This window comes from Trichoderma camerunense (assembly GCF_050948025.1).
Source record: "Trichoderma camerunense strain CBS 138272 chromosome Unknown V8C40scaffold_42, whole genome shotgun sequence".
NCBI lineage: Eukaryota > Fungi > Ascomycota > Sordariomycetes > Hypocreales > Hypocreaceae > Trichoderma > Trichoderma camerunense.
In genome coordinates this window covers 19,098-40,198 of record NW_028145328.1, presented here as the reverse complement: position 1 = coordinate 40,198, position 21,101 = coordinate 19,098, and the positions used below count along the sequence as shown (strand labels likewise).

Here is a 21,101-nt window from a genome sequence, read left to right as displayed (position 1 = left end):
GGCACGAGTACCGGCTACCTCATGAGACAATCTCGTATCGAAGTGTTTTGCACTGTTTCGCTCGCCGAGTCTGCCGCTGGATGTTGCTATCTGAAGTATACGCTACCTCGCTGCTACCAGGTACTGCCAAGGTACTCCGTCCTAGTTGGGCCGCCACAGCCCACCCCCAGGCCTGGATCTGAGTTTCAGCGCACGACAGCAATACCGCCAGCGCTATCTGCACCCGGCAGATGGCATGCTGGGGCGCTGTTAGGGCGTCACGTCAACGGCCGCCGTGGGCTTCGAGGTAAGCGCCCCCCATGACCACAGGCGTGCAAAGTACCGCTCGAGTACCCGCTTGCAGCGCCAACCAGGAATTTTGCTTTGCCGTATCACATCGCCTGCAGAAAAATGCAGATGCAGGGCACGACCCACCCTTGGCAAGCGCTCGCAAGATAATACGTCAGATGGCCCCGCCACTCAAAAACTTCCACCAGAATTAATAATTCTTGCAAAACATCGCCGGCCGTCGAGTCACGCATGCTGGCTTCCCCAGGCTTTATAAGGGCTTCGACTCCCTAATACACCGATACAGCAGACTCGATCTGTTAACAAACCTCTTGCGACTGGTCCTACCGAATTTTTTTCACCATGGCGAGCGTCCAGCCCGCCGCCGCGGGGCAGACTTCGAGTTCGCATCCTTACACGTGCAACTCTTGTCAGGTCGCCTACCGCAATATCGATCTTCAAAAGGCTCACATGAAGAGTGACTGGCAGTGAGTGCGGTTCTGGTTCCGGAGGAGCCGGCGGGGGACACCTCTGCTGTTGCTGCTCCTGCTGTGTTGTTTTTTCGTCTCTGACATGACAATTTTAGCCGATATAACCTGAAGCGACGAGTTGCCTCTTTGCCTCCCATCACCGCCGAGATCTTCACCGAAAAAGTCCTCCAGGCTCGTGCTGACACCACTGCCGAAGCCGACAAGGCCATGTTTGAGCGTGCTTGTGAACCGTGTGGCAAGACATATTACAGCGAAAACGCCTACCGGAATCACTTGCTGAGCCAGAAACACAAGCAAAACAAGGCCAACCCGGCCAAGAAGCATGATGACGAAACAACTTCTGTCATGAGCTCGACATTTTCTCTCGGAGAGCCGGCCTCTGCTGCTGATGAGGATGAGGATGTAGACTCTGCCGCCGAGGACGAGTTTAACCAAGTCATTGAAGGTCTCCAAAAGGCAAAGGTGACTGAGCAGCGGCCCTCGCCTGTCAAGAGACCGGCAGTTCCCCACCCCGCTTCTGAGAGCGAAACTACTGGCACCGAATCTACTCCCACTCCGGTACAGTCTGGATCTGAGCGAGTCTGGACTTTGGGAACATGTGTTTTCTGCAACTACGAATCCGCCTCACCTCCTCTCAACGTACAGCACATGGAACGCTTCCACGGAATGTTTATACCAGAAAAGACATACATGGTCAACTTGGAGGGCCTCATCGGATATCTGCAAGAAAGAATTGGAGAGGACCACCAGTGTATCAGCTGTGGCAAGTTCAAGAACAACCTCTTTGCTGTGCAGACCCACATGAGAGACAAGGGCCACTGCAAGATTCCGTACGACACAGAGGAGGATCAACTTGCAATTGGCGACTACTACGATTTCAGAAGTACCTACTCAGATGGAGAGGACGACGACGAAGAGTCGGACAGCGGCTCAACCGAAGACGGCAATGGCGGGGCCAAGCTGGGCGCACGACGAGAGACCAAGGCCACTGGCCCTGAGGGAGAAGAGCTGGAGGAGGGTGAAGATGGAGATGGCTGGGAGACTGACAGCTCAGCTTCTTCCCTTGACTCTGAAGACTTGACTGCAGTCCCCGCGGAAGGTCACATCCATCAGTATGAGCGGTTGAGCAAACATTCTCACCACAGCACAAACGACCCTCGAAATCACCACCAAGCAGACGGATGGCACTCCAAGGCTCACAAGCACACCCACGCAGCCTTCTACGACGAGTACGAGCTGCATCTGCCGTCGGGCAGATCCGTCGGTCACCGTTCCCTCAACAAATACTACCGCCAGAACCTGTACAACCACCCTTCGGAGGAAGAGCGTTCAGAGCAGTTGCTGCTTGAAGCCGCGCGGAACGAGGAGGGCGTCGAGCCTAACAGCGACAACCAAGTCGCCCTCATCAAGAACCGCAGACGTGAGATGGCGCCTCGTGGCGCTATTGGTATGGCTGGCGTCTCTGACGAGAAGAAGCGCGTGGCACGCAAGGACATGCAGCGCAACCGAGACCTGGAGCACTACCGGGCTAGGAAGACGGAGTACTCATATGGTAAGAAGATGAACAACCAGAAGCACTACTATTACCGCGACTTGGCGGGTGGTTAGACGATAGGAGTTTATCTGAATTTAACGAGTTTCACGTTTTTGCTTGATGTTGGCGATGTAACTTTTGTTTTGTTTCCTGCGCATCCTTGCGCCAATCAATAAACCTGAAGAAAATTTGTGTGACAAAGTGTGACTCGCTGTGACTCTACGGCATTTTGAACCAGCCGGCATGAGTTTGAACCCCAGAACTGGTTCCACCTCTCATCTAGAAGGGAAATTATGGGACTGAAACGCATAAACAAGAATTTTGGGCTCTTTGTTGGATTTGAAAGAGTGCTGATGTCAGATGACACGTTGGTTTTCGTTTTCTTGATCCAGTTCAGTTCCTGCAAGCTGAGTAATTTAAAAATAAACATGATTTTTGTGTTGTGTTTTAAGTCTATGATGCGAACGGGGTGTTGTTTTGCCTCTGATCCTTTTTACGACTTAACTTGGTAATGGATGAGCGGTCTATATATAGGGCAACCTAACCACCAAATATCAAGGCACTCACTCGCCACATGAACGGCTCTCGTTTCTTCCAGGTGGCTCAGTAAGCTTTCTTCCAAGTGGCTCAGTAAGACCTTTCTTCCAAAGTGGCTCGGTAAGACCTTTTGTCTGTCGAAATTGGCGGGGTTGGCGACCCCCGTTTTGGATCACATCAGAATGCTGACAGACTCCAGAACAAGGCGGCGAGCTACTAAGACTAGCAGTAGCAGGGTAGGGCAGGGGGTTTGCTGGGTGTGGTTGTTTCCGAGAGGAACCACTCCGTGCCGAGTGTATTAATAGATGGGTTGCTGGAGATCTTACAGAGCAGAACAGAGCAGAGCAGAGCAACTCCTTTTTTTTTTTTGGTGAATCACATGTTTGTTGTTCATTCTGTAAGTGGTTGTATAAGTCGAGGTCACATAGTACACTAGATGGCTACTCAGTCGACATTCAATCAAATAGCAGTGTAAATGAAGAAGAAGATGAATTGAAGAAATCATCGAGGAGATCAGAGACGGCGCAGATGGCGGAAAATAAAACAAAAGGAGAAAGGAAGGGTGCACAAGGTGCGGAACATTTCGTTCGGCTTGGGTTGTTCCCAGAAAGAAAGTGGACAAGCAGCAAGCAGAAGCAGCCCAATGGATCAATATGCTAAAATTGGCACTCTACCCTCTGTTCCTTGTCTTTTGGCTCCGTATCTGTTCTCTGGCTCCTGACTGGACCTGGGGTGAGCCTGCGCCCCGTCGGGCTGCGGCTGACGATCCCTGCATACCTCTGGACAGAAGAGAGAAAAAAGTTGTTGCCTTTAGTGCTCATGCTCATGCTTCTTTTCTTGCTTAGCCTGGGCTGCAATTTGGGCGGCTCGCCGCGTGATTGGCAAACGCAAACGAGGGCATTCGCGAGAGGCAAGTCGAAGGTTGGCCCCAGCCACAGGGCAATGTGGGAACCGGCCGTCATATGCATATGGGGGAGGGAAAAGTACAGTAGCAGGAGGGAATTGATATAGCCGGATCAGTCTATGCGGTGTCCCGTGTCTGGTGTTTTTGATGAAGTGTTCCTCCGCCCACCTTGACCCTGTTCTGTTGCGGCTCTTCTCTCTCTCTCTCTCTTCTCTCCATCCCTCTTTTGTTTTATCCGTCTCTCTCTCACTCATTTCACTTTCGCTTTCCGCTGGGCTCCATCTGCGATCCACCCTCCTTGGTTGTTTTCTTGCCCTGTAATACGACTCTAAATCTGGATCTGACGTCCCACGGACCGTCTGTGCGACCGCCTCCCTCGTGTTTGACCTGCGCCCAATCCAATCCACTCCATACATACGAACCTCGCCCAGAATTTTAGGAGACTTTTTCTTTTTTTGTTTTTATCCTTTTGCATATTCAATTATTTTGTCTTTCCACTGAGCTTATCGTGACGCAAAATTGACTCTACGATTGCAACGACGGGCATTGGAGCTGCTGCATACAGATACGACATACAAACAAAAATAGACAAGGGTGGACCAACAAACGGCATAACAGACAGACCAACGCAATACAACCCAACCGGCAGGCTGTCGATAATTATCACTCGCCAGGACAGCGGGGAGAGAGGTTGGATCCTACGAGAAACAAAAAACAAAAAAACAAACCCCCAAATCACAGCCGCAATGCCTCGCAGACGACTATGGGCCTTGACCTCTCTTTTCTTCCTCCTCGCCCCAGCGCTCGCCGCCGAGGTCCACGCCGACTTCTCCTTCTATCCCGTCGGCGCCCAGAGTTGTCTCAGCCAAGCTGCCACAACGTCAAAATGCGACGGCAACACCGTCATGGACCTCAACACTTGTCTATGTGGCAATTGGGGAAACTTTGTGATTTTGGCGGCCATATGCATTGGCAAAAATGACAAGGCGGATGCGGTGCCGGTGTATAAGACGATGGTGTCTGCTTGTGCGGATTCCAATACGCCGCTGAATGTTGCTCCGAATGTGTTTTACGGAGCCGTCAATGGCCAGGTCACGACGACGACTTCGGCGGCAACAACAATGACGACGTCGACGACGACGACGAGCGCGACGACCACGGCGACGACAACCAGCGCGACTGCGACCGGCACGAGCACCGCAGCGCCCGTCAGCGAGAACTTGTCGACGGGCGCGACAATCGGCATCGCACTCGGCGCGTCGTTTGGCGGCGTGGGCGCCATCGCAGGGCTCGTCTACTACCTGCTCCGCCGCTCCAAGAACCAAGGCGAGGAGTACAACCCCATGCTGCTGCCCAATTCCAACGAGGAAGCCCGCTTCAGCGGCCAACCGCCACTATCTGAGCCGACGCCGTCGCCGGGCATCGCGAGCACCTTCTCCGAGGCCAAGCGGGCGTCGTGGGTGTCGCCGCTGCAGAGCCCGGACCCGTACCGGTACTCGGCGGCGACGTGGGATGCGACGCAGGGCGCGTACAAAGGGCCGTATGCGCCTCCGGAGGGCGCCGTGGAGCTGCCGCCTCAGACGGCGAGTGTTGCGAGTAGTACTTCGGGCATGGTATTTGAGATGGATGCTACGACGTCGCAGCAGTCGTCGGGACCGGTTGAGATACAGGGGGATGTGCCGCCGTTTACAGACCACGGGAGGAGGTGATTTTCATGATTCTGGTTGTGTGTGTATGCGTTCTATTCTGGTTTGCGGTTTTCGTTTCTATATTTTACATGTTAGCCGGGAGTCATTGCTGCGAAGAGGGTACATATTGATTCTGGAAGAATATACGGCCAAAGGCTGGTGGCGTTGTTTTTTTCTTTGTTCTATTTTATTATTCTACTCTGGAAATATGGTGTACACAGAGTGCATTGCGTGGAATGGAATCTGAGCGGCTGGGGAGTTGGACATGTCTCACACCATCGATTGATTTTGGTAGAAGCGTGTAGTCAAAAAGAAGTGCCGTTTTTGCTGTTGATTTATGAGTAATACTGTGGCTATGGAATGGCTTACTTGTGTTGCTGAGTGAGATGGGCAAGGCTGTGGATGCCAAGAGATGGGGTTCCTAGATGAGATTGACGATCTCAACGCACTGATAATAAGACATAGAGCTAAGAAAATGGCGGGAGTTGAGAGAAAAGAATATGCAATACTAATTAGCCACAATGCGAAGAATTCAACGATCATTCATTGATGCCAACCAACTGCACGCCTCATGCAGTGTAACCTGAAGATTGAAGCTGCGTTCACATGTAAGCAACGTACTCGTACGTATATCAAGATGGGATCCTTCTTCTTTTTTTACAAAATGACTTCTATCCAGCTACAACAGCACATGTAGCTCGGAAAGAGTTCCTGTACAGTACAAGCAAGCTCCGCTAGAATGGAGCCCTGATTGGATGGATCGGAATCGATTGCAGATTTAGCATGTGCAAGCCGACCGGCATTGGGTGATAAACAATCCAAGAGCTTCAAGCCCAATTCCTCTCCCCCCGCATCTGGAGCTCTTTTTTTGCTCCGTCTCCGTTCCAGCATTCGAGCATCAGAGATGGCTTCAGGAAAGAAATCCGTCCTCATTACGGGGTATGCATCTGAATTGCAGCTGATTTTACATATTTCATTTACTTGTCGTGTGTTTGGGCGTCCCTAATAAGCACTGACATTTGATGATTATAGCTGTACGCCTGGAGGCATTGGCCATGCTCTAGCCCTGGAGTTCCATCGCAAAGGTGCGTCAACCGCATTTATATCTCAACATGTGCTTTTCCAAAATGCTGACTTTGAGAATGGTTTGGGGGAAGTGCAGGCTGCCATGTCATTGCTACAGCACGTAATCCCGATGTGCTCAAGGATTTGGCGGCCATGGGCATGAGCGCCGTCCAGCTGGATGTCACCAACGGCGACAGCATCAGGGCTTGCAAGGCCGAGGTTGCCAACATCACCGGCGGCAAGCTTGATGTTCTTGTCAACAATGCGTAAGCAGCCTTGCCTTGCCGTTCTTCTGGGCGTTGAATTACACGCCATCTCTTATTGTTATTTACCCTTCACTAACAACGAGCCTCTCAGCGGCCGGACTCACACCATTCCGGCTCTGGACATTGAGATTGACGATGTCCGGCAGACGTATGAGACCAACGTCTTTGGCCCCATGTTCACGACCAAGGAATTTGCCGAGCTCCTCATCGCCGCGCGAGGCCTCGTCGTCAACGTCTCCTCCATCAGCTCCATCAGCCCTTACATCTTCGGCTCCGTCTACGCCTCCACCAAGGGAGCCATCAACAGCTACTCGCGCGTGCTCCGCCTGGAGCTCAAGCCCTTCAACGTCCGCGTCATGGTCGCCATGGCCGGCACCGTGCGGTCCCAGATCGCCAGCCACCAGCACCGGGCGCTGCCCAGCACGTCGCTCTACATGCCCATCAACGACTTTTTCCAGCGCCGCCTGGTCTTTAGCCAGAATAACGCCACGGTGCCGACTGAGGTGTTTGCGAGGAAGCTCGTGGCTTCGGCGCTCAAGGGAGAGGGTTATCTTGGGGGTTTGATTGGGGGCTCGCCGGATTGGTTTTGGGCGGGAGGATTCTCGACGCAGGTTTGGCTGCTTTCGCTGGTGCCGGCCTGGGTTTCTGAGTGGGCTATGGGCGTTTTCTTTGGAATTGCCAGCTTGAAGAGGACGATCACTCAGGCTCGTCTGAAGCAGAATTAGACCTAGGGATGAGGGCGATGAGAGTGCTCGATACGGATGGTTCTAAGCAGGCCTTTTGTTTGGGAGGTCCGATGTAGGGACTTCTTTTTACTATTTAATACCATGAGTCACATTTGAATCTCGTAGGATCACTGCTCATTTCGTATTGTATTGTTGGAGAGTGCCCTTGTCATTGGATGATGGCTAATGCACCTATCACAGCTCGGGGATTTCCTTATATGGTAACCTGGAAATCCCTTGCTGCACCACCGTAAACGATGCTTGATCCGCCGCAGTTTAAGATTCAATAAAAAATCATAGCCACATCGATACCAATAGACGATTCAATAAATTGCACCGTATTGCATTCTCTTTTCAGCTGATAGAATGCCGTTCATTTCATCCCTGCTATAGCGGGCTAATCTCAAGTGCTAGCTCATCGTATCACTACTAGCCCTGGGGCTGAAGCGAAGCACCGCCTCAGGCAACACTCAAGGCAGCCTCAACATCAACGTTGAACCTTTTTGGATTACTCTCTTTCTTCCCCGTGCTCTTCCCCATAAGCAAGTTCGGCACTGACTCAACGGGCAAGTGCATCCAATGGCCTTCTTTCAGGTCGGCGTGACTCAACCGGAGCGCCTGCCGGGAGGCTCACCTCTGGCAAATAAGCTTTTATTTGTTTACTCATAACGGCATATATACATGTATATATATGCCGTGCACACAGACAATGAATCATCTAAATCAACACTCTCCTCATTCCAACTTCAAGTCCATTCTCCTTTGACTTGGACTCAGAAGGATCAGATTCGCCAAGATGTCATCATCATCATCAGCAGCAGCATCAAAGGATGCGGCCAAGGGCCCCTTTGACCTCCTGTTGCTAATGGATGCCACCTCGTCAATGAGCACCTTTATCGACGCCCTCAACAAATCTCTTCCAGAAGTCATCAGCATATCAGCACTGACAGGATGCTTTGAGAGAATAGGAGTCCTCGCCTACCGCGACTACTGTGACGGTAATGACAGGCTAACCGCGTGGTCGGGCTGGTGCTCGCCCGCGGGAAAGGTCCAGGGAGAAGATGTTGTATCACAGGAAACTGTACTGGAAATGGCTCGCAAAATGATACCTTATGGCGGCGGTGACTGGCCAGAGGCTACAAAGACAGGTCTCGCAAAGGCGCACAGCGTCATGAGATCAGAGGCAACAACAATCATCTTGCTGTATGCGGATGCTCCTCCTCATTTCAAGGAGATATCTGACAGAGACAACTTTAAGATGGAGCGCACGGCACTTGCAAACTCCAAGCTGTGGGGGGACGATGGAAAACTCTTCATAGACTGGACATCGGCAGCCAAGACGCTTCGGTCTGGACCAAAGAAGGCTGTCGTGTTTAGCATGATCCAGCAGATTAGCGTCAACGCACTCTCGCCTTACCTGTATCTATCTACAGTCACCGGAGGCCATTTGTTTGAGATTGAGCACATGAAGTCCGACAAAATCTCCCAGTTGACTATTGGTGTCTTGCTTACATGGATGAGACTTGGAAAGGCAGTCGCCGACTCTAACACGCAGCTTGGGTACTTGACAAAATACAAGTCGACCACGGATATCCTAACAGCCACCAATGAGGAGGATAAGCTCATGGAGAAGTACGTTGCCAAGGGCAATTATGGACGAACCCCGGCTATACGCATATGCAGCGACAATACTGAGACCCAGCCTGTCACCCTTGGTGTTGTGCCAGGCCTCATCAAGACCCGCGGTCCCAAGGTCGAGAGCTTCGCCGAAAGGTACACCAATGATGTGAATTACAAGGAAATGGCCATTCGGCAGCTCAGAACCATCATTGAGAGCAACGTGTCGGCCATCTCATTGAATCCCATATTTGGAAGTCTGTGGCGGGTTGTCTGTAATGATCGGCTCAACCCTGCGCGGGATGAGCTCATTCCACTCTTTGGCCTTCATGTGGAGAGGATCTCGGACGCTGATGAAAAGGCACGGATGAAGGCGTGGCTTGCTGAATCGTACAACTACGCTGATGAGATCAACGCACTGATCGAAACTGTGGCCCCTCAAGATCGCTTCCCGATGCTATTCCTGGATCCCACAGCAGACTTTGGATTTGTGGAGGATGCTGAGGGCGAGAAGCGGCGGGTGCAAGACTTTACTCGGTCCGAGTTGCTTGAGATTGGAAGATCGTGTGACTACAAGATTCTCCGGCGTCTGGGCAAGGTCTTGACCCGCCTGACATTTGTTAGTACCAAGGATGAGCTGCCCCATCACATCCAGACCATGGACTCCAAGAGTGCTGTGTCCTGCGTTCCTCTCGCCCTGGCAAAGGCGGAATACAACCGTGAGTTCTGGAAAATCCTCTTGCATGCCGTCCTCCCGGGAACAAAGCTGGGGGCTCGTCCCGCCTGCCTGTTGGCTGCGCTCGCCCTTCGCATGGGCATCGCTCCCCTGCGAGAGGTGGCAGACAGGGAGTTGCTGGCGTTCAGTGGAAAATGGAATACGCTGGATATCCCGGAAACGTGGAATATGGGTTGCCTCAACCTTTTGCTAGATGCTGATAAGGACTATGAGAAGAGGATCGCCGAGGGCGTGACTGCCCGCCCTTCTGACGAGGCTCGAATACTCTCCGTCAAAGATCGAGATACCTTCAGGGCACTCGTGGATTACAAGATGCTGGAGCTGAACCTCGACACCGCCCTTGAGGCACAGATTACCTGGACTCCGGAGAAGACAAAGGTAGCCCTGGGCCCGCTTGTCATATGCAAAAAGTGCCAGTTTCCGCGATCCGTTACCATCATGGCCCATGGAGGCGTGTGCGGCATGTGTGATATCGAGGGCAGTGACTGCTCATGTTCAGCATGCAGCACAGTGCCAGAACACGAGGAACGCCTCAAGACCAACGTCTCTGCTGATCAGACAGAATCATCGGAAGCGTACTGGGTCGAATGCGGACAGACTTCCTGCAGAGCTCAGTATGTAGTCTACAACCCTAATGATCTTCGGGTGCGCCCTAAGTGCTTCTTTTGTCGACACACCAACCGAATCTCCAAGAATGCCGAGAATAGTTACCGGAGGGATGTGGGAAAGGCACCTACAGTCGAGTGTTCCACGTGTCTGGGCCGAATTATCTGGCCAGAAGAGTACCGGCCTGATGGCCTCGACTTATCCAAATATCGGTGTCCCGCGTGTACTGCAGGCAAGAAGACTATTGTCGGGGAAGAGACCACGGCACGAAAGCTGAGCAGCGAGAACAACTGGGATTGGCTTTTGAAGAATGAGGATAAGACTATCCAGCAGCCCTTTAACGGCAGGACGGTCTTTTATACGGCCTCGAACTGCAATCTCGCTGATATGGACACCAAGGTGGAGATTCTTCCAGCTACTGACGAGAGCAGCTTCACTATCCGTGGGAAGCTTGTGCGCAATCCAGATGAGCTCAGGGCGTCTCTGTTGCACTGGGTACGCTCCCGGCGGACCGAGTCTGCTACTTGCAGCTTGTGTTTCTCGAGTATTCGGAAGAACGACGCTCTCCCTGCGTGCGGGCGTTCTGGTTGTCATCAGGTCATCTGCAGCAACTGTCGTGACAGCTGGTACGGCATCAACGCCCCCGGCCGCATCCTCAACATGCCCGCCCTCAACTGTCCCTTTTGCCGCCGCCGACCAGCTCCCAAGGCCATCAACAAGTTCCGCCTGCACCAGGTCGGCCAGCTCCGCGCCGCGCTTGAAGAGAGCGGTTCTTGGATCTACGCGTGGTGCAAGGAATGCGGCTTCGCGAGAAAGTACGTCGAGCGAGTTTGTGCGGCGGGGGCACCGGCTGAAGTGGCTGATTGGATATGTGAAGAGTGCACGCCATATTTGGTAGATGGGAAGACGAAGATTAAAAAGTGTCCTGGGTGTGGAGTTGCGACGGAGAAGACGTATGGGTGTGATCATATTACTTGTCCTTGTGGGACGCATTGGTGTTATGCGTGTGGGAAGAAGAGTGATGAGGATAAGATTTATGATCATATGGAGGAGGAGCATGGGGGACTGTACTGGGGAGACGACTGAGTGCGTAGCAGTAACCAAGACGGGTGGAGCGGTTGTAATTGGTGTTTAACGAAGATAGCATGTTTTTAATGACAGGTTAGCGATGTTTGCAGATAATGACGAGAGATGATATTTCGATATGTCAGGATGGTTTGCTTCTTTGCATGTGTAATTCAATAATGATCACATTGAAATGCTTAGCCCACAACAAGCTCTACTTTGTCTTCAACAGAGATCATATTCAAGTGTCTAGTCAATACTAAGTTCTTGAAATTACCCTAGAATTATCGTCTTGTTTATTAGGGATCTATAATAGCTGTAGTCATCTCGTCGATATGTCCAAAATGATGTCGAGTGATAGAGAAACCACTACCCTGCACTCGAGTGGGTTGGTGTAAGTGACATGCGAGCGCCCTCCAAGTACTCCGTATATCTCATGGTATTTTGTCAATGGCAACACGATAAATGTGATTGAATGGAAAAAAAGGAAGCCGAGAATTATTGTTTTATAGCTTGATACTTACAGTCTCTCTTCGATCGTCATTATATCCTTCTTCTTCAACATTCAGGTAGGTAGATTTCTGGTGCCCAATTTACCACCAAGATACATGCGAATACCTGCTCACTCTTACATCACCTCACAGATCCCTGCAGGAACGTTACGTGGTGGCAAGTCACTGCTGATAACGTTACAACGCCTTTGCACAGCGAACTTGCTAACAGACGGTACAGACAGTCTCGTGCTCTCTGGAGCTTCATGTCGCTGACACGGATTCGGTTTCGGGCTGTGCCTTGGTCGTGTGCTTCGCCTTGCGTGCTTGCTTCAAATATGCTCCTGGTCTGGCCGAGGGAGCCGATGCAGTTCTTCTTCTTTTCATCGTCATGAGTAGAACACGGCTCTTGTGCACGCGCGACTTGTTTTGCACCTGAATTGAATCAGAACATCTACATATCCTTTGCCTTATTAATAAAACCCAGCACTCCCCTGTTTTAGTATTTACGACAGCTATTTCTGGCCTGCCATCTCTACGACTACATCTACATCTTCATCGCTGGCAAAGCAGGAAAACATGTCTCGATTTTCCCACTACGACTCCGACGAAGAGCGCCTCCCCGGGGGCATGACCCGCGTTGGCTACGATGCCGACACTCAAGTCTACACTTTCAGCGATGTAGACGGCAGCCTCTGGGTATCCGCACCGGGCAACCAGTACGGACGCCTGACGCGAGTCTCCGGGCCACCAGCCGCCGACGACGATGCGAGCGACTCGGAGCCGTTCCTCGAGTCGCAGACGCCGAAGCCGATGCCCAAGACGTCGTGGCGGCACGACATGATGCCGCTGCTCAACTTTGGCGTCCTGGTCGGGCTGTCGCTGTTGGTGCTCTTCTGGTTCATTGGCCGCCGGGCGCCGGAGGAGCCGCTGGAGGTTGTCGTCAAGTGTCCCGGGCGCAGCGTCACGGCTGCGGAGGGCGATTCGTGCTGGGACTTGGCTCAGGCGGAGGGCATCAGTGTTGATGATATTGTGGCGATGAATTCGGGGCTGGATTGTACCAAGCTTGCGGTTGGCTACGAGGTTTGTCTTTCGGTGTGAATTTGATTTGGGGAATCTGATGATATCATTTGGCATGAGCTTGCAGTGAATCTGACATGCTTGCTCTCCATTCTCTTGTTGTCCTTTTTCATTTCCTTCTTCTGATTCACCACGGTTTGGGATTTTGGCGTTTGTTGTCCGTCTTTATCTCACGCTCTCTCTCACCTTGAATTCTCTCTGCTGCATTCCTCCAGCTTCAATAGGTCAAACACACCTAGACAGCTAGCGCTTATTTAGCATCAAAATCTCCATCAACAGAACAGACAGCTTCAAACCCCCAGATAACGGCGGCTATAATTCGGCGCAATAGCTCTTGAACTGGCCATTCACGGCTGTGAAAATGCGCTGCCGCCTGGCCTTGGCCTGGTCGCAATTTTGAAATGGGGACTCGACCCCTCGGCCAAGCGGGGCAGGAAAAAAGTCCCTGCTTGGTTGGAGTCTGGATATTAATTTTTTTTTTCCCCTCTAGGCGAAATAAATAAAATCTTTTTTTTTTCGCACCTCGTCCACAGGACTTTTTTTTCTTTTTCTTCTTTTTCTTCATCTTTTGCATTTCTCTTGGTCGCGGTGCTTCCAAGCGAATAGTCAAGATGGACAAGGAAAAGCTCACCCAGTTGCTGCAGGCCAGCCAAGTTCGTAAGTTGCTTTGCCCTGCTTTTTTTCTTATCTCTGCGCATCTTCTTTTCCTGCTCGTCGCGGGAGTTTGATCTCTTCTGCTCGTGGACGCGCACACCGGTGGAAGAGATGAGACTTGCAAACGAGGATGGAGATCCTATTCTACTCTATTCTACCCAAGGAAATCCTTTACTGACATCTTGTCTTGCGCAGCCAACACGGAACAGGTCAAGGCCGTCACAGCCGACCTCCAGAAGAACTACTACTCCAAGCCCGAGTCTCTGCTTCTTCTGATCGAGATCGCTCTTACACACGCAGAGAATGCTGTGCGACAGCTGGCCTCCGTCCAGGCTCTGCGCCTCGTCTCCAAGTTCTGGTCTTCCACTTCCCAGGACCAGAAGCCTCTCGTCCGCGCCCATCTTCTCGAGGGTACTCTGAAGGAGACGTCGGCTCCCAACCGCCACTCCCTGGCACGCTTGGTTGCTGGCATTGTGGGCGAGGATATGGAGGCGGGCGATGGCGAGGACTTCCTGAAGCAGCTCCTGCCTCTCAACACCAGCGATAATGTCGTCCACCGTGAGGTTGGCTCCTTCGTTCTCTATGCCATGCTGGAGGATGAGCCCACCCACTTCGGCGATCACACTGATCAGCTTCTCCAGCTGTTCCAGTCTCGCATCAACGATGAGAGCAAGGAGGTCCGCATGAACATTGTTCGCGCCATTGGCGCCATCCTCATGCTCATCGACCCCGAGGAGGACCCCAATGCCCTCAAGATCATGCAGGGTTTTGTCCCCAGCCTGGTCAACATCCTCAAGGCTACCGTCGAGGCTGGCGACGAGGAGAGCTACGGCACCGTCTTTGACGTCTTCCACTCCTTCATTGCCTACGACTCTGCCCTCCTCTCCCTTCACCTGCGCGACCTGCTCATGTTCATGATTGAGCTGGCTGGCAACACCAACGCCGAGGACGATCCTCGTTCTCAGGCTCTCGGCTTCCTCATCCAGGTCGTCTCTTACCGTCGCATGAAGATTCAGGCCATGAAGGATGTTGGCGCTGAGCTCATGATCAAGGCTATGCACATCGTCATTGACCTGGACTCCGAGGATGAGGAGGACATGTCTCCTGCCAGAGTCGCCATCAGCCTGATTGACCAGCTGGCCAACGAGCTCCCCCCTCGCCAGGTTATTGTGCCTCTCCTTGAGCAGTTCCCTCTCTTCGCCACCAACCAGGACCCGCGCTTCCGTATGGCTGCCATGCTGGCCCTCGGCAACGCTGCAGAGGGTGCTCCTGATTTCATCTCCACCCAGCTCCAGCCCCTCCTCCCCACCATCATCAACCTGCTGCTCGACTCCGAGCTCAAGGTCAGACACGCTGCCCTCGTTGGCCTCATCCACCTTGCCGAGGAGATGGCCGATGAGATGGTTTCCCACCACCAGCAGATCATTGAGGCTGTCCTGAAGAACCTGGAGTCTGCTTCTCAGGGTCCTTCTGACAAGACCAACATCAGCATCATCCGATGCGCCTGTGGTGCCCTCGACACCTTTGGCGACGGCATCGACACCAAGATCATGGCTCAATACGGCCCTACCCTGATTGGACCCATGGTCAAGCTGCTTGACCACGAGGACTTTGGCGTCAAGGCTGCCGCCGCCTCTGCTCTCGGTGCCATTGCCGCTTCCATGGAGAAGGACTTCCAGCCCTACTTTGAGAACGTCATGAAGTCTCTTGGCAACTTTGTCATGATCAAGGACAGCGAGGATGCCATGAACCTCCGAAGCTCCACCTGCGACAGCTTGGGCCGTATTGCCCTGGCTGTTGGCCCCGAGGCCTTCCAGCCCTACGTCATGGACCTCATGAAGGCCAGCGAGGAGGCTCTCAGCCTCGACAACCCCAGACTCAAGGAGACGAGCTTTATCCTCTGGTCCAACCTGTCCAAGGTCTACCACGAGCAGTTTGACCACTTCCTTGAGGGTGTCTTCAAGGGCATCTTCTCCTCCCTGGAGCTGGAGGACGAGGAGCTGGATATCCCTGGCCTCGACGCCAGCCAGCTCGAGGATGGCCACCTCATTGTGGGAGGAAAGCGCATCAAGGTCAAGGCTCACAGCGAGGAGGACCTTGCCATTGCTAGTGGCGGCGAGGACGAGTGGGATGACATTGAGGATCTCGCAGACCTTGCTGGTGGCACTACCGCTGTTGCCATGGAGCAGGAGATTGCCCTTGACGTTCTCGGAGACGTCATCTCCAACTCTTGCAACATGAACAACCTCGAGACTTACGTCGAGAAGACCATCGAGAAGGTTGTTCCCTTCACCGACCACGACTACGAGGGCTGCCGTAAGACTGCCATTTCTACTCTCTGGCGAATCTATGCCCGCGTCTTCCAGGTTTGGGAAGAGGGCTCTGGTTCCAAGTGGCAGCCTGGCATTCCCCCCAAGCCTACCCCCCCTGAGTCCATTGTCAAGATTGGCCAGACTCTCCACGAGTCTACCATGACGATCTGGGCCAATGACAGCGACCGGTACGTTTCCCTCTGCCTTATTTCTATTTATTATTACCCCACTATTTGCATGATGACAACATTGCGTTATACCCAGCTCACTCAGATGCAAAATGCAATTGCTGAGAACGCGTGTAATCTACTTCTGATCTTGCTCATATTTCTTCACATTATTATTTCTGGATCTTGAAATTTGAGTGTACTTGCTAACCAAAGCAAACTAGGTCTGTTGTTACCGACATCAGCCGCAACGTTGCTGCCACCCTCAAGGCCTGCGGTCCTGCTGTCCTCGCTTCCAAGGACGGTATGCTGCAGGAGGTTGTCTCAGTCGTCACTCTTCTCATCACCCGCTCTCACCCTTGCCAGCTGGATCTCGGCGACGAGGACGAGGAGCAGGAGGTTGAGGATGCCGGATCTTCCGAGTACGACTGGCTGGCTATTGACACCGCTCTCGATGTCATTGTTGGTCTTGCTGCCTCTCTGGGCCCTGACTTTGGCGAGCTGTGGCAGATCTTCGAGAAGGCCATCTTCAAGATGGCCAGCTCAACCGAGGATCTCCAGCGATCCACTGCCATCGGCACCATTGCTGAGATCATCAAGTACACTGGCCAGGCCGTCACCCCCTACACTGAGTCTATCGGACAGGCCCTCATGCGCCGTCTCTCGGATCCTGATGCCCTGACCAAGTCCAACGCCGCCTACGCTGTTGGTCTGTTGGTCTTCCACTCTACCGACACCGCCAAGACTATCCCCATCTACCCCCAGCTTTGGGAGAAGCTTGAGCCCATGCTGGCCATTCAGGAGATGCGCATTACCGACAACGTCGCCGGTGCTCTCTCTCGCATGATGATCAAGCATGCCGACGCTGGCTTCGTTGCCCAGGCTCTCCCTGCTATTGTCAACATCCTGCCTCTCCAGGAGGAGTACGAGGAGAACGAGCCCATCTACCAGGCCATCCACGCTCTGTACGACCAGTCCAACGAGACCGTGCAGCAGCTGACTCCTCAGCTGATTGGCATCTTCGAGAAGGTCCTCTCACCCCCTGAGGACCAGCTCGAGCCTGAGACTCGCCAGCTCCTCAGCCGAACCGTGCAGGCTCTGTACGGAGCTAAGCCGGAGCTGTTTGCCAACAACCCCAACCTGCTGCAGCTGGCCAGTGCAACTCAGTAGAGCATGAGTAGTGATGGCCATGCAGCGTGGATGAGAGAAATGAAAAAAAGAATGCGGAAAAAGCAAATGGCGATTTGGACGATGAAGACATGAAGACATGACCTATACCCCTTTTGATGAGTTACACACAAAAATATGTTGATGGGATGAAGGAGGGTATACTAGGGAAACAACAACAACAAAATTGGGAAGCGTTTAATAGAGGGTTGACTCGAACAGCATAGAATATATATATATGTTGAACTTTTTGGGAGGCTGGTTTTGATGGGATAGCACAAATTGGGCCTGATGAGTAGAAAACGAAAGTCGAAAATACAAAATGACAAAATGATGATGAACATCACTCCTTTCAACATGCTTGCTTAATGGTCTCGGTTTGTCATATGAAGATAATATGTATGTTCAATGCTATGCCTATGTACTAATGCTGATGATGATGCAAATGGATAAGTTAAAAATGTTACACCAACCCATGAAGTTTTTACCCCTTCAAGAAACCATAGCAAACCAAACCGATAATGAGAAAAAAAAAAAGTAAAACTATTACACCCCTTTTACCAAATCCTCTTCTCAACCATGTCGTATCGAAACACGCCCTGGTAATCCCCCTCAGGAGCAGCAGCCTTCTTATCATCCCCCTTCTTCCTCTTCTTCAAACCTTCGTTGACATCGGCGTTGATCCAGCGCCTCTTGTCCTCCGTGACCTCGACCTCGCCGAAGCCACCAACGCGCACGCCATTAGCTTTGTAATTGTCTATTTCTGCCTTGCCTGCTGCGACGAGGGCTTCTTTATGCTTCATCTTTGCGTAGCGATTCCGCGCGTACTTGAGGAGAACCATACCCAGCAGAAGCTTAAGAATAAGCAAGACAAGAAAAATGATGAAGAAGACGACGACCATTGTTATGGCGGCGATGACGTCGTCAGAGGTCCATATGTACCAAGGTCGAGAGTTGAGCGGGTGGTCAAACGGATAGCCATAGGTAGCGCGGCCGAGGGAGTCGCGGATGAGGGAGTCGAAGCGGTTGAGGGCGGCGATCATGGCGGGCGACGAGGGCGTTGCGGAGGCTTCCGTGAGGGAAGTCTGCGTGGATATGGGGAGGGGCATGGGGATGTGGGCGGAGAGGAGCATGTGGTATGTCTGGATGGAGGCGCGGATGAAGAGGCAGGATAGGGGGATGACGGCGAGGCCGAGTCGCCTGGTGAGGGATGGAGCTGTAAAGGCCTTGGAGAGAAGTGTTAGTTTGCTGTGGTATAAAAGTGAAGACAAGTTAGACACTTACGTTGGTGTAGTAGTCCTTGCACAAGATGTCGAGGATCCTGCTGTAAAACTTGGGCTTCATGTTGTTGAACTTGGTCACGTACGCATGCTTGATGCTGTCCACCAGCATCTCGCTGCCCACAACAATGAGAAAAGGCGACAGGACCTCTCCCGACATGACCCAGGACGGCAAAACGGTGAAGCTATGCGGGAGAATGCTGGGCGAATGGAGAGGTGCTGCTTTTGTGGGAGCGTCGTTCATACCGGCTCCTGGAACTGAAAGGCCGCCGACCTCGACAATGTTGCGCATGCCGATGATGAGGAGCATGACCCAGAGCTGGAAGCGCTCCACGATGTCGGCGCAGGTCAGCTGGAATAAGCTGTCCTTTTCGAAGCGCTTGAAGACGGTGCTTTTGATCTCGACAAACTGATTGGACAGGAGGAGAGTGAGGAGAGCGTTGGAGTAGGAGTTGACGGCGACGTTGAGCGTAATGACTTGATAGTACAGGGCGATGGAATGGAGGACGCAGTATATTAGGGCGAGAACAAACATTCCCAGGGGCAAGAGAACCTTGGACCGACCCGACGAGTTGCGGGACAGCGTCTCGGAGCTGAACAGACACTCAAGGATGTCCTGGCCCAATGCTGACAATAGCTTGTCTCCGACTTCCAAGATGTTGTATACGACGTACAGCTTAATGGCCGACTGTGCGCGGATAAGATGGTACATCCTGCTGGCGTCCAGATTCATCAGCACAAGCGAGCTGCATATGATGACGGCGCCCTGCAGAAGATCGGCCTTGTGAAACGACGAGAGGTTAGACGGCATCGATTTGGTCCGTCGATGACGGAACGAGCCGGACTTTGGCCCCGGACGACGGGCCGAAAGCGATGGCACCTTTGTGGGAGTGTCGCTGCTGCGGACACGCGAATCTGCGCGGATCCCGTTCGGACGTTGCCGTATACTGGGCGACATGCCATCGACAGAGACCTCGCTGGCTCTGCTACAGCTACGCGATCGGCCGCTGTCGGAGGCATCACTAATCCTGCGGCCCCGAACCGCTCGCGCTCGTCTCCACAGCCGGCCGAGGCCGTACCAGACGAAGCCAACCAGCCACTTGACCTCCTTGAAGATGACGTAGATCCACCACCGCACCAGAACAGCGAGGGCCATGGTAAACCTTATAGGCAGGATAGTGAATGTGTGTAGCCAAGCGTCCAGACAGGCAAGCGCACCAAAGTAGAGAGTGCGCTCCAGGAACGGGGGGATCAGGAGGACATTCTTGAGACGCTCGAACTTGACGGCGTGGGACTCGTACGGAACGTCGTTTGTGTAGGATTGGTGTATATAGAGAGGGCTAGGGCGTTGCTGGGCCAGTTCGAGCTGTAGATGTGTGGGAATCGACATTGGAGGAAGAGGAATAATGGGAGGAATCGGAGACGGTGGCCGGACGCCGGGGTTGGGAGGCTGAACAGGCTGTTGCGTCGCAAAGGCCGGCGGCCCAGTCTTGATGGGCGGCGATACCACGCTCCCGTTTGTGCCCCCATTGACGCCGTCGAGATTCAGCTGCAGGCCTTGAGCAAAGGATAACCGTCGAGGAGACGCGGAAGGTTGCACCACCACTACATGGCCATCTCGGCTCGTCGGCGGCGTCGAGACGGTCCTCGAGGCGGACACGGATCGTCGCATAGGCGTGCGGGCTTCCCTGGGCACTGCGGTATAGCCGTGAAGCTGGCGGAATGCCTCGTCCGGACGCATATCCGGCGGTCTCATGAGCGCCTGTCGAATCGCCTCGCGCTCGTCGACAAAGCTGGGCGCAGGCGCTGGTGCTACGGGCAGAGACTTGGGCTCGTTGGTGAGCTGCTGTATCTCGGCTGCCGTCAGTTTCTGGACATTGTCGTGGCTGGGAGCCTTCTTCATGGTGCCGCTTCCGCTGCGCTGCCTCTGCATGTCGGTGTCTTTTTGCCTTGAGCTCGATCTCTGGTTTATCACAGGGCTGGGACTGCCGTTGCCATTTGCGCTGCCGTTTCGGTGTCCGTTTCGATGCCCATCTGCGTGTCCATTTCCACTTCCATTTCCATGTTCGTGCCCGTTGCCATGCTCATACCCGATCCCAAGTCCATGCCCATTCCCATTTCCGTTTCCATTCTCCCAGCCCCCGCTGTAGGCTATTGGTGCCGCCTCCTCCCTTGTGTCGTAATGCCCGGCGAGGCTGTTGGACGAGTTCTTCCTCGACGACGCCGAAAAGGCCATCGCCGGGCTCATCGGGTCTGCGGTCACGGCCATGCCGGAAGATGCTCTAGTTGGTCATGCTGCTGCTGTCAATGGTGATGGTGAGACGAGTCGACGCCCAAACGAGCATGACAACAGCGCGGTTGAAGTTGTGAGGAGAGAGAGACAGTGTCTTGGTGGCCATGGATGCAAGATGGTCGCAAGATCAGTGGCTCGAATTGAGGTCCATGTGGC

At 53.1% G+C, this 21,101-nt stretch overlaps 7 protein-coding genes across 7 annotated transcripts; 6 read left to right on the top strand and 1 right to left on the bottom strand.

Annotated features, from left to right (window-relative positions):
* The first annotated feature begins 490 nt into the window (after positions 1–490).
* Positions 491–2,480, top strand: V8C40DRAFT_259781 (C2H2 type zinc-finger-domain-containing protein). The gene is made up of 2 exons (XM_083219042.1): positions 491–755; positions 854–2,480. The coding sequence occupies exons 1-2, from the start codon at positions 631–633 to the stop codon at positions 2,364–2,366; spliced, it is 1,638 nt and encodes a 545-aa protein (XP_083066864.1). The 5' UTR covers positions 491–630; the 3' UTR covers positions 2,367–2,480.
* A 1,834-nt stretch (positions 2,481–4,314) lies between these two features.
* V8C40DRAFT_166046 (uncharacterized protein) lies at positions 4,315–5,567 on the top strand. Its single transcript, XM_083211540.1, has one exon. It carries the CDS (start codon positions 4,480–4,482, stop codon positions 5,440–5,442), a length of 963 nt encoding a protein of 320 aa, XP_083066863.1. The 5' UTR covers positions 4,315–4,479; the 3' UTR covers positions 5,443–5,567.
* Positions 5,568–6,266: 699 nt separating this feature from the next.
* V8C40DRAFT_259775 (uncharacterized protein) lies at positions 6,267–7,595 on the top strand. Its single transcript, XM_083219041.1, has 4 exons — positions 6,267–6,360; positions 6,454–6,506; positions 6,584–6,752; positions 6,844–7,595. Exons 1-4 carry the CDS (start codon positions 6,326–6,328, stop codon positions 7,475–7,477), a joined length of 891 nt encoding a protein of 296 aa, XP_083066862.1. The 5' UTR covers positions 6,267–6,325; the 3' UTR covers positions 7,478–7,595.
* A 358-nt stretch (positions 7,596–7,953) lies between these two features.
* On the top strand, positions 7,954–11,577 carry V8C40DRAFT_259771 (Rcat domain-containing protein). The gene has a single exon (XM_083219040.1). The coding sequence runs from the start codon at positions 8,274–8,276 to the stop codon at positions 11,520–11,522; it is 3,249 nt and encodes a 1,082-aa protein (XP_083066861.1). The 5' UTR covers positions 7,954–8,273; the 3' UTR covers positions 11,523–11,577.
* A 389-nt stretch (positions 11,578–11,966) lies between these two features.
* Positions 11,967–13,226, top strand: V8C40DRAFT_165960 (LysM peptidoglycan-binding domain-containing protein). Its single transcript, XM_083211538.1, has 3 exons — positions 11,967–12,070; positions 12,146–12,170; positions 12,234–13,226. Exon 3 carries the CDS (start codon positions 12,572–12,574, stop codon positions 13,091–13,093), a length of 522 nt encoding a protein of 173 aa, XP_083066860.1. The 5' UTR covers positions 11,967–12,070; positions 12,146–12,170; positions 12,234–12,571; the 3' UTR covers positions 13,094–13,226.
* A 180-nt stretch (positions 13,227–13,406) lies between these two features.
* On the top strand, positions 13,407–17,743 carry V8C40DRAFT_165978 (karyopherin KAP123). Its single transcript, XM_083211539.1, has 3 exons — positions 13,407–13,729; positions 13,922–16,226; positions 16,430–17,743. Exons 1-3 carry the CDS (start codon positions 13,684–13,686, stop codon positions 17,373–17,375), a joined length of 3,297 nt encoding a protein of 1,098 aa, XP_083066859.1. The 5' UTR covers positions 13,407–13,683; the 3' UTR covers positions 17,376–17,743.
* Positions 17,744–17,770: 27 nt separating this feature from the next.
* V8C40DRAFT_259764 (eukaryotic membrane protein family-domain-containing protein) lies at positions 17,771–21,060 on the bottom strand. The gene is made up of 2 exons (XM_083219039.1): positions 18,657–21,060; positions 17,771–18,598 (listed from the first exon to the last, which is right to left on the bottom strand). Exons 1-2 carry the CDS (start codon positions 20,919–20,921, stop codon positions 17,930–17,932), a joined length of 2,934 nt encoding a protein of 977 aa, XP_083066858.1. The 5' UTR covers positions 20,922–21,060; the 3' UTR covers positions 17,771–17,929.
* Between the last annotated feature and the right edge of the window lie 41 nt (positions 21,061–21,101).

Coding starts and splice junctions, on each gene's coding strand:
- V8C40DRAFT_259771 (XM_083219040.1), top strand. CDS start 8,274: ATGTCATCATCATCATCAGCAGCAGCATCAAAGGATGCGGCCAAGGGC.
- V8C40DRAFT_165960 (XM_083211538.1), top strand. CDS start 12,572: ATGTCTCGATTTTCCCACTACGACTCCGACGAAGAGCGCCTCCCCGGG.
- V8C40DRAFT_165978 (XM_083211539.1), top strand. CDS start 13,684: ATGGACAAGGAAAAGCTCACCCAGTTGCTGCAGGCCAGCCAAGTTC. Junction 13,730..13,921: donor GCTGCAGGCCAGCCAAGTTC/GTAAGTTGCTTT, acceptor TGTCTTGCGCAG/CCAACACGGAACAGGTCAAG. Junction 16,227..16,429: donor TGGGCCAATGACAGCGACCG/GTACGTTTCCCT, acceptor AAAGCAAACTAG/GTCTGTTGTTACCGACATCA.
- V8C40DRAFT_166046 (XM_083211540.1), top strand. CDS start 4,480: ATGCCTCGCAGACGACTATGGGCCTTGACCTCTCTTTTCTTCCTCCTC.
- V8C40DRAFT_259775 (XM_083219041.1), top strand. CDS start 6,326: ATGGCTTCAGGAAAGAAATCCGTCCTCATTACGGG. Junction 6,361..6,453: donor AAATCCGTCCTCATTACGGG/GTATGCATCTGA, acceptor TGATGATTATAG/CTGTACGCCTGGAGGCATTG. Junction 6,753..6,843: donor GATGTTCTTGTCAACAATGC/GTAAGCAGCCTT, acceptor CGAGCCTCTCAG/CGGCCGGACTCACACCATTC.
- V8C40DRAFT_259781 (XM_083219042.1), top strand. CDS start 631: ATGGCGAGCGTCCAGCCCGCCGCCGCGGGGCAGACTTCGAGTTCGCAT. Junction 756..853: donor CACATGAAGAGTGACTGGCA/GTGAGTGCGGTT, acceptor TGACAATTTTAG/CCGATATAACCTGAAGCGAC.
- V8C40DRAFT_259764 (XM_083219039.1), bottom strand. CDS start 20,921: ATGGCCGTGACCGCAGACCCGATGAGCCCGGCGATGGCCTTTTCGGCG. Junction 18,599..18,656: donor GCAAGGACTACTACACCAAC/GTAAGTGTCTAA, acceptor CTTCTCTCCAAG/GCCTTTACAGCTCCATCCCT.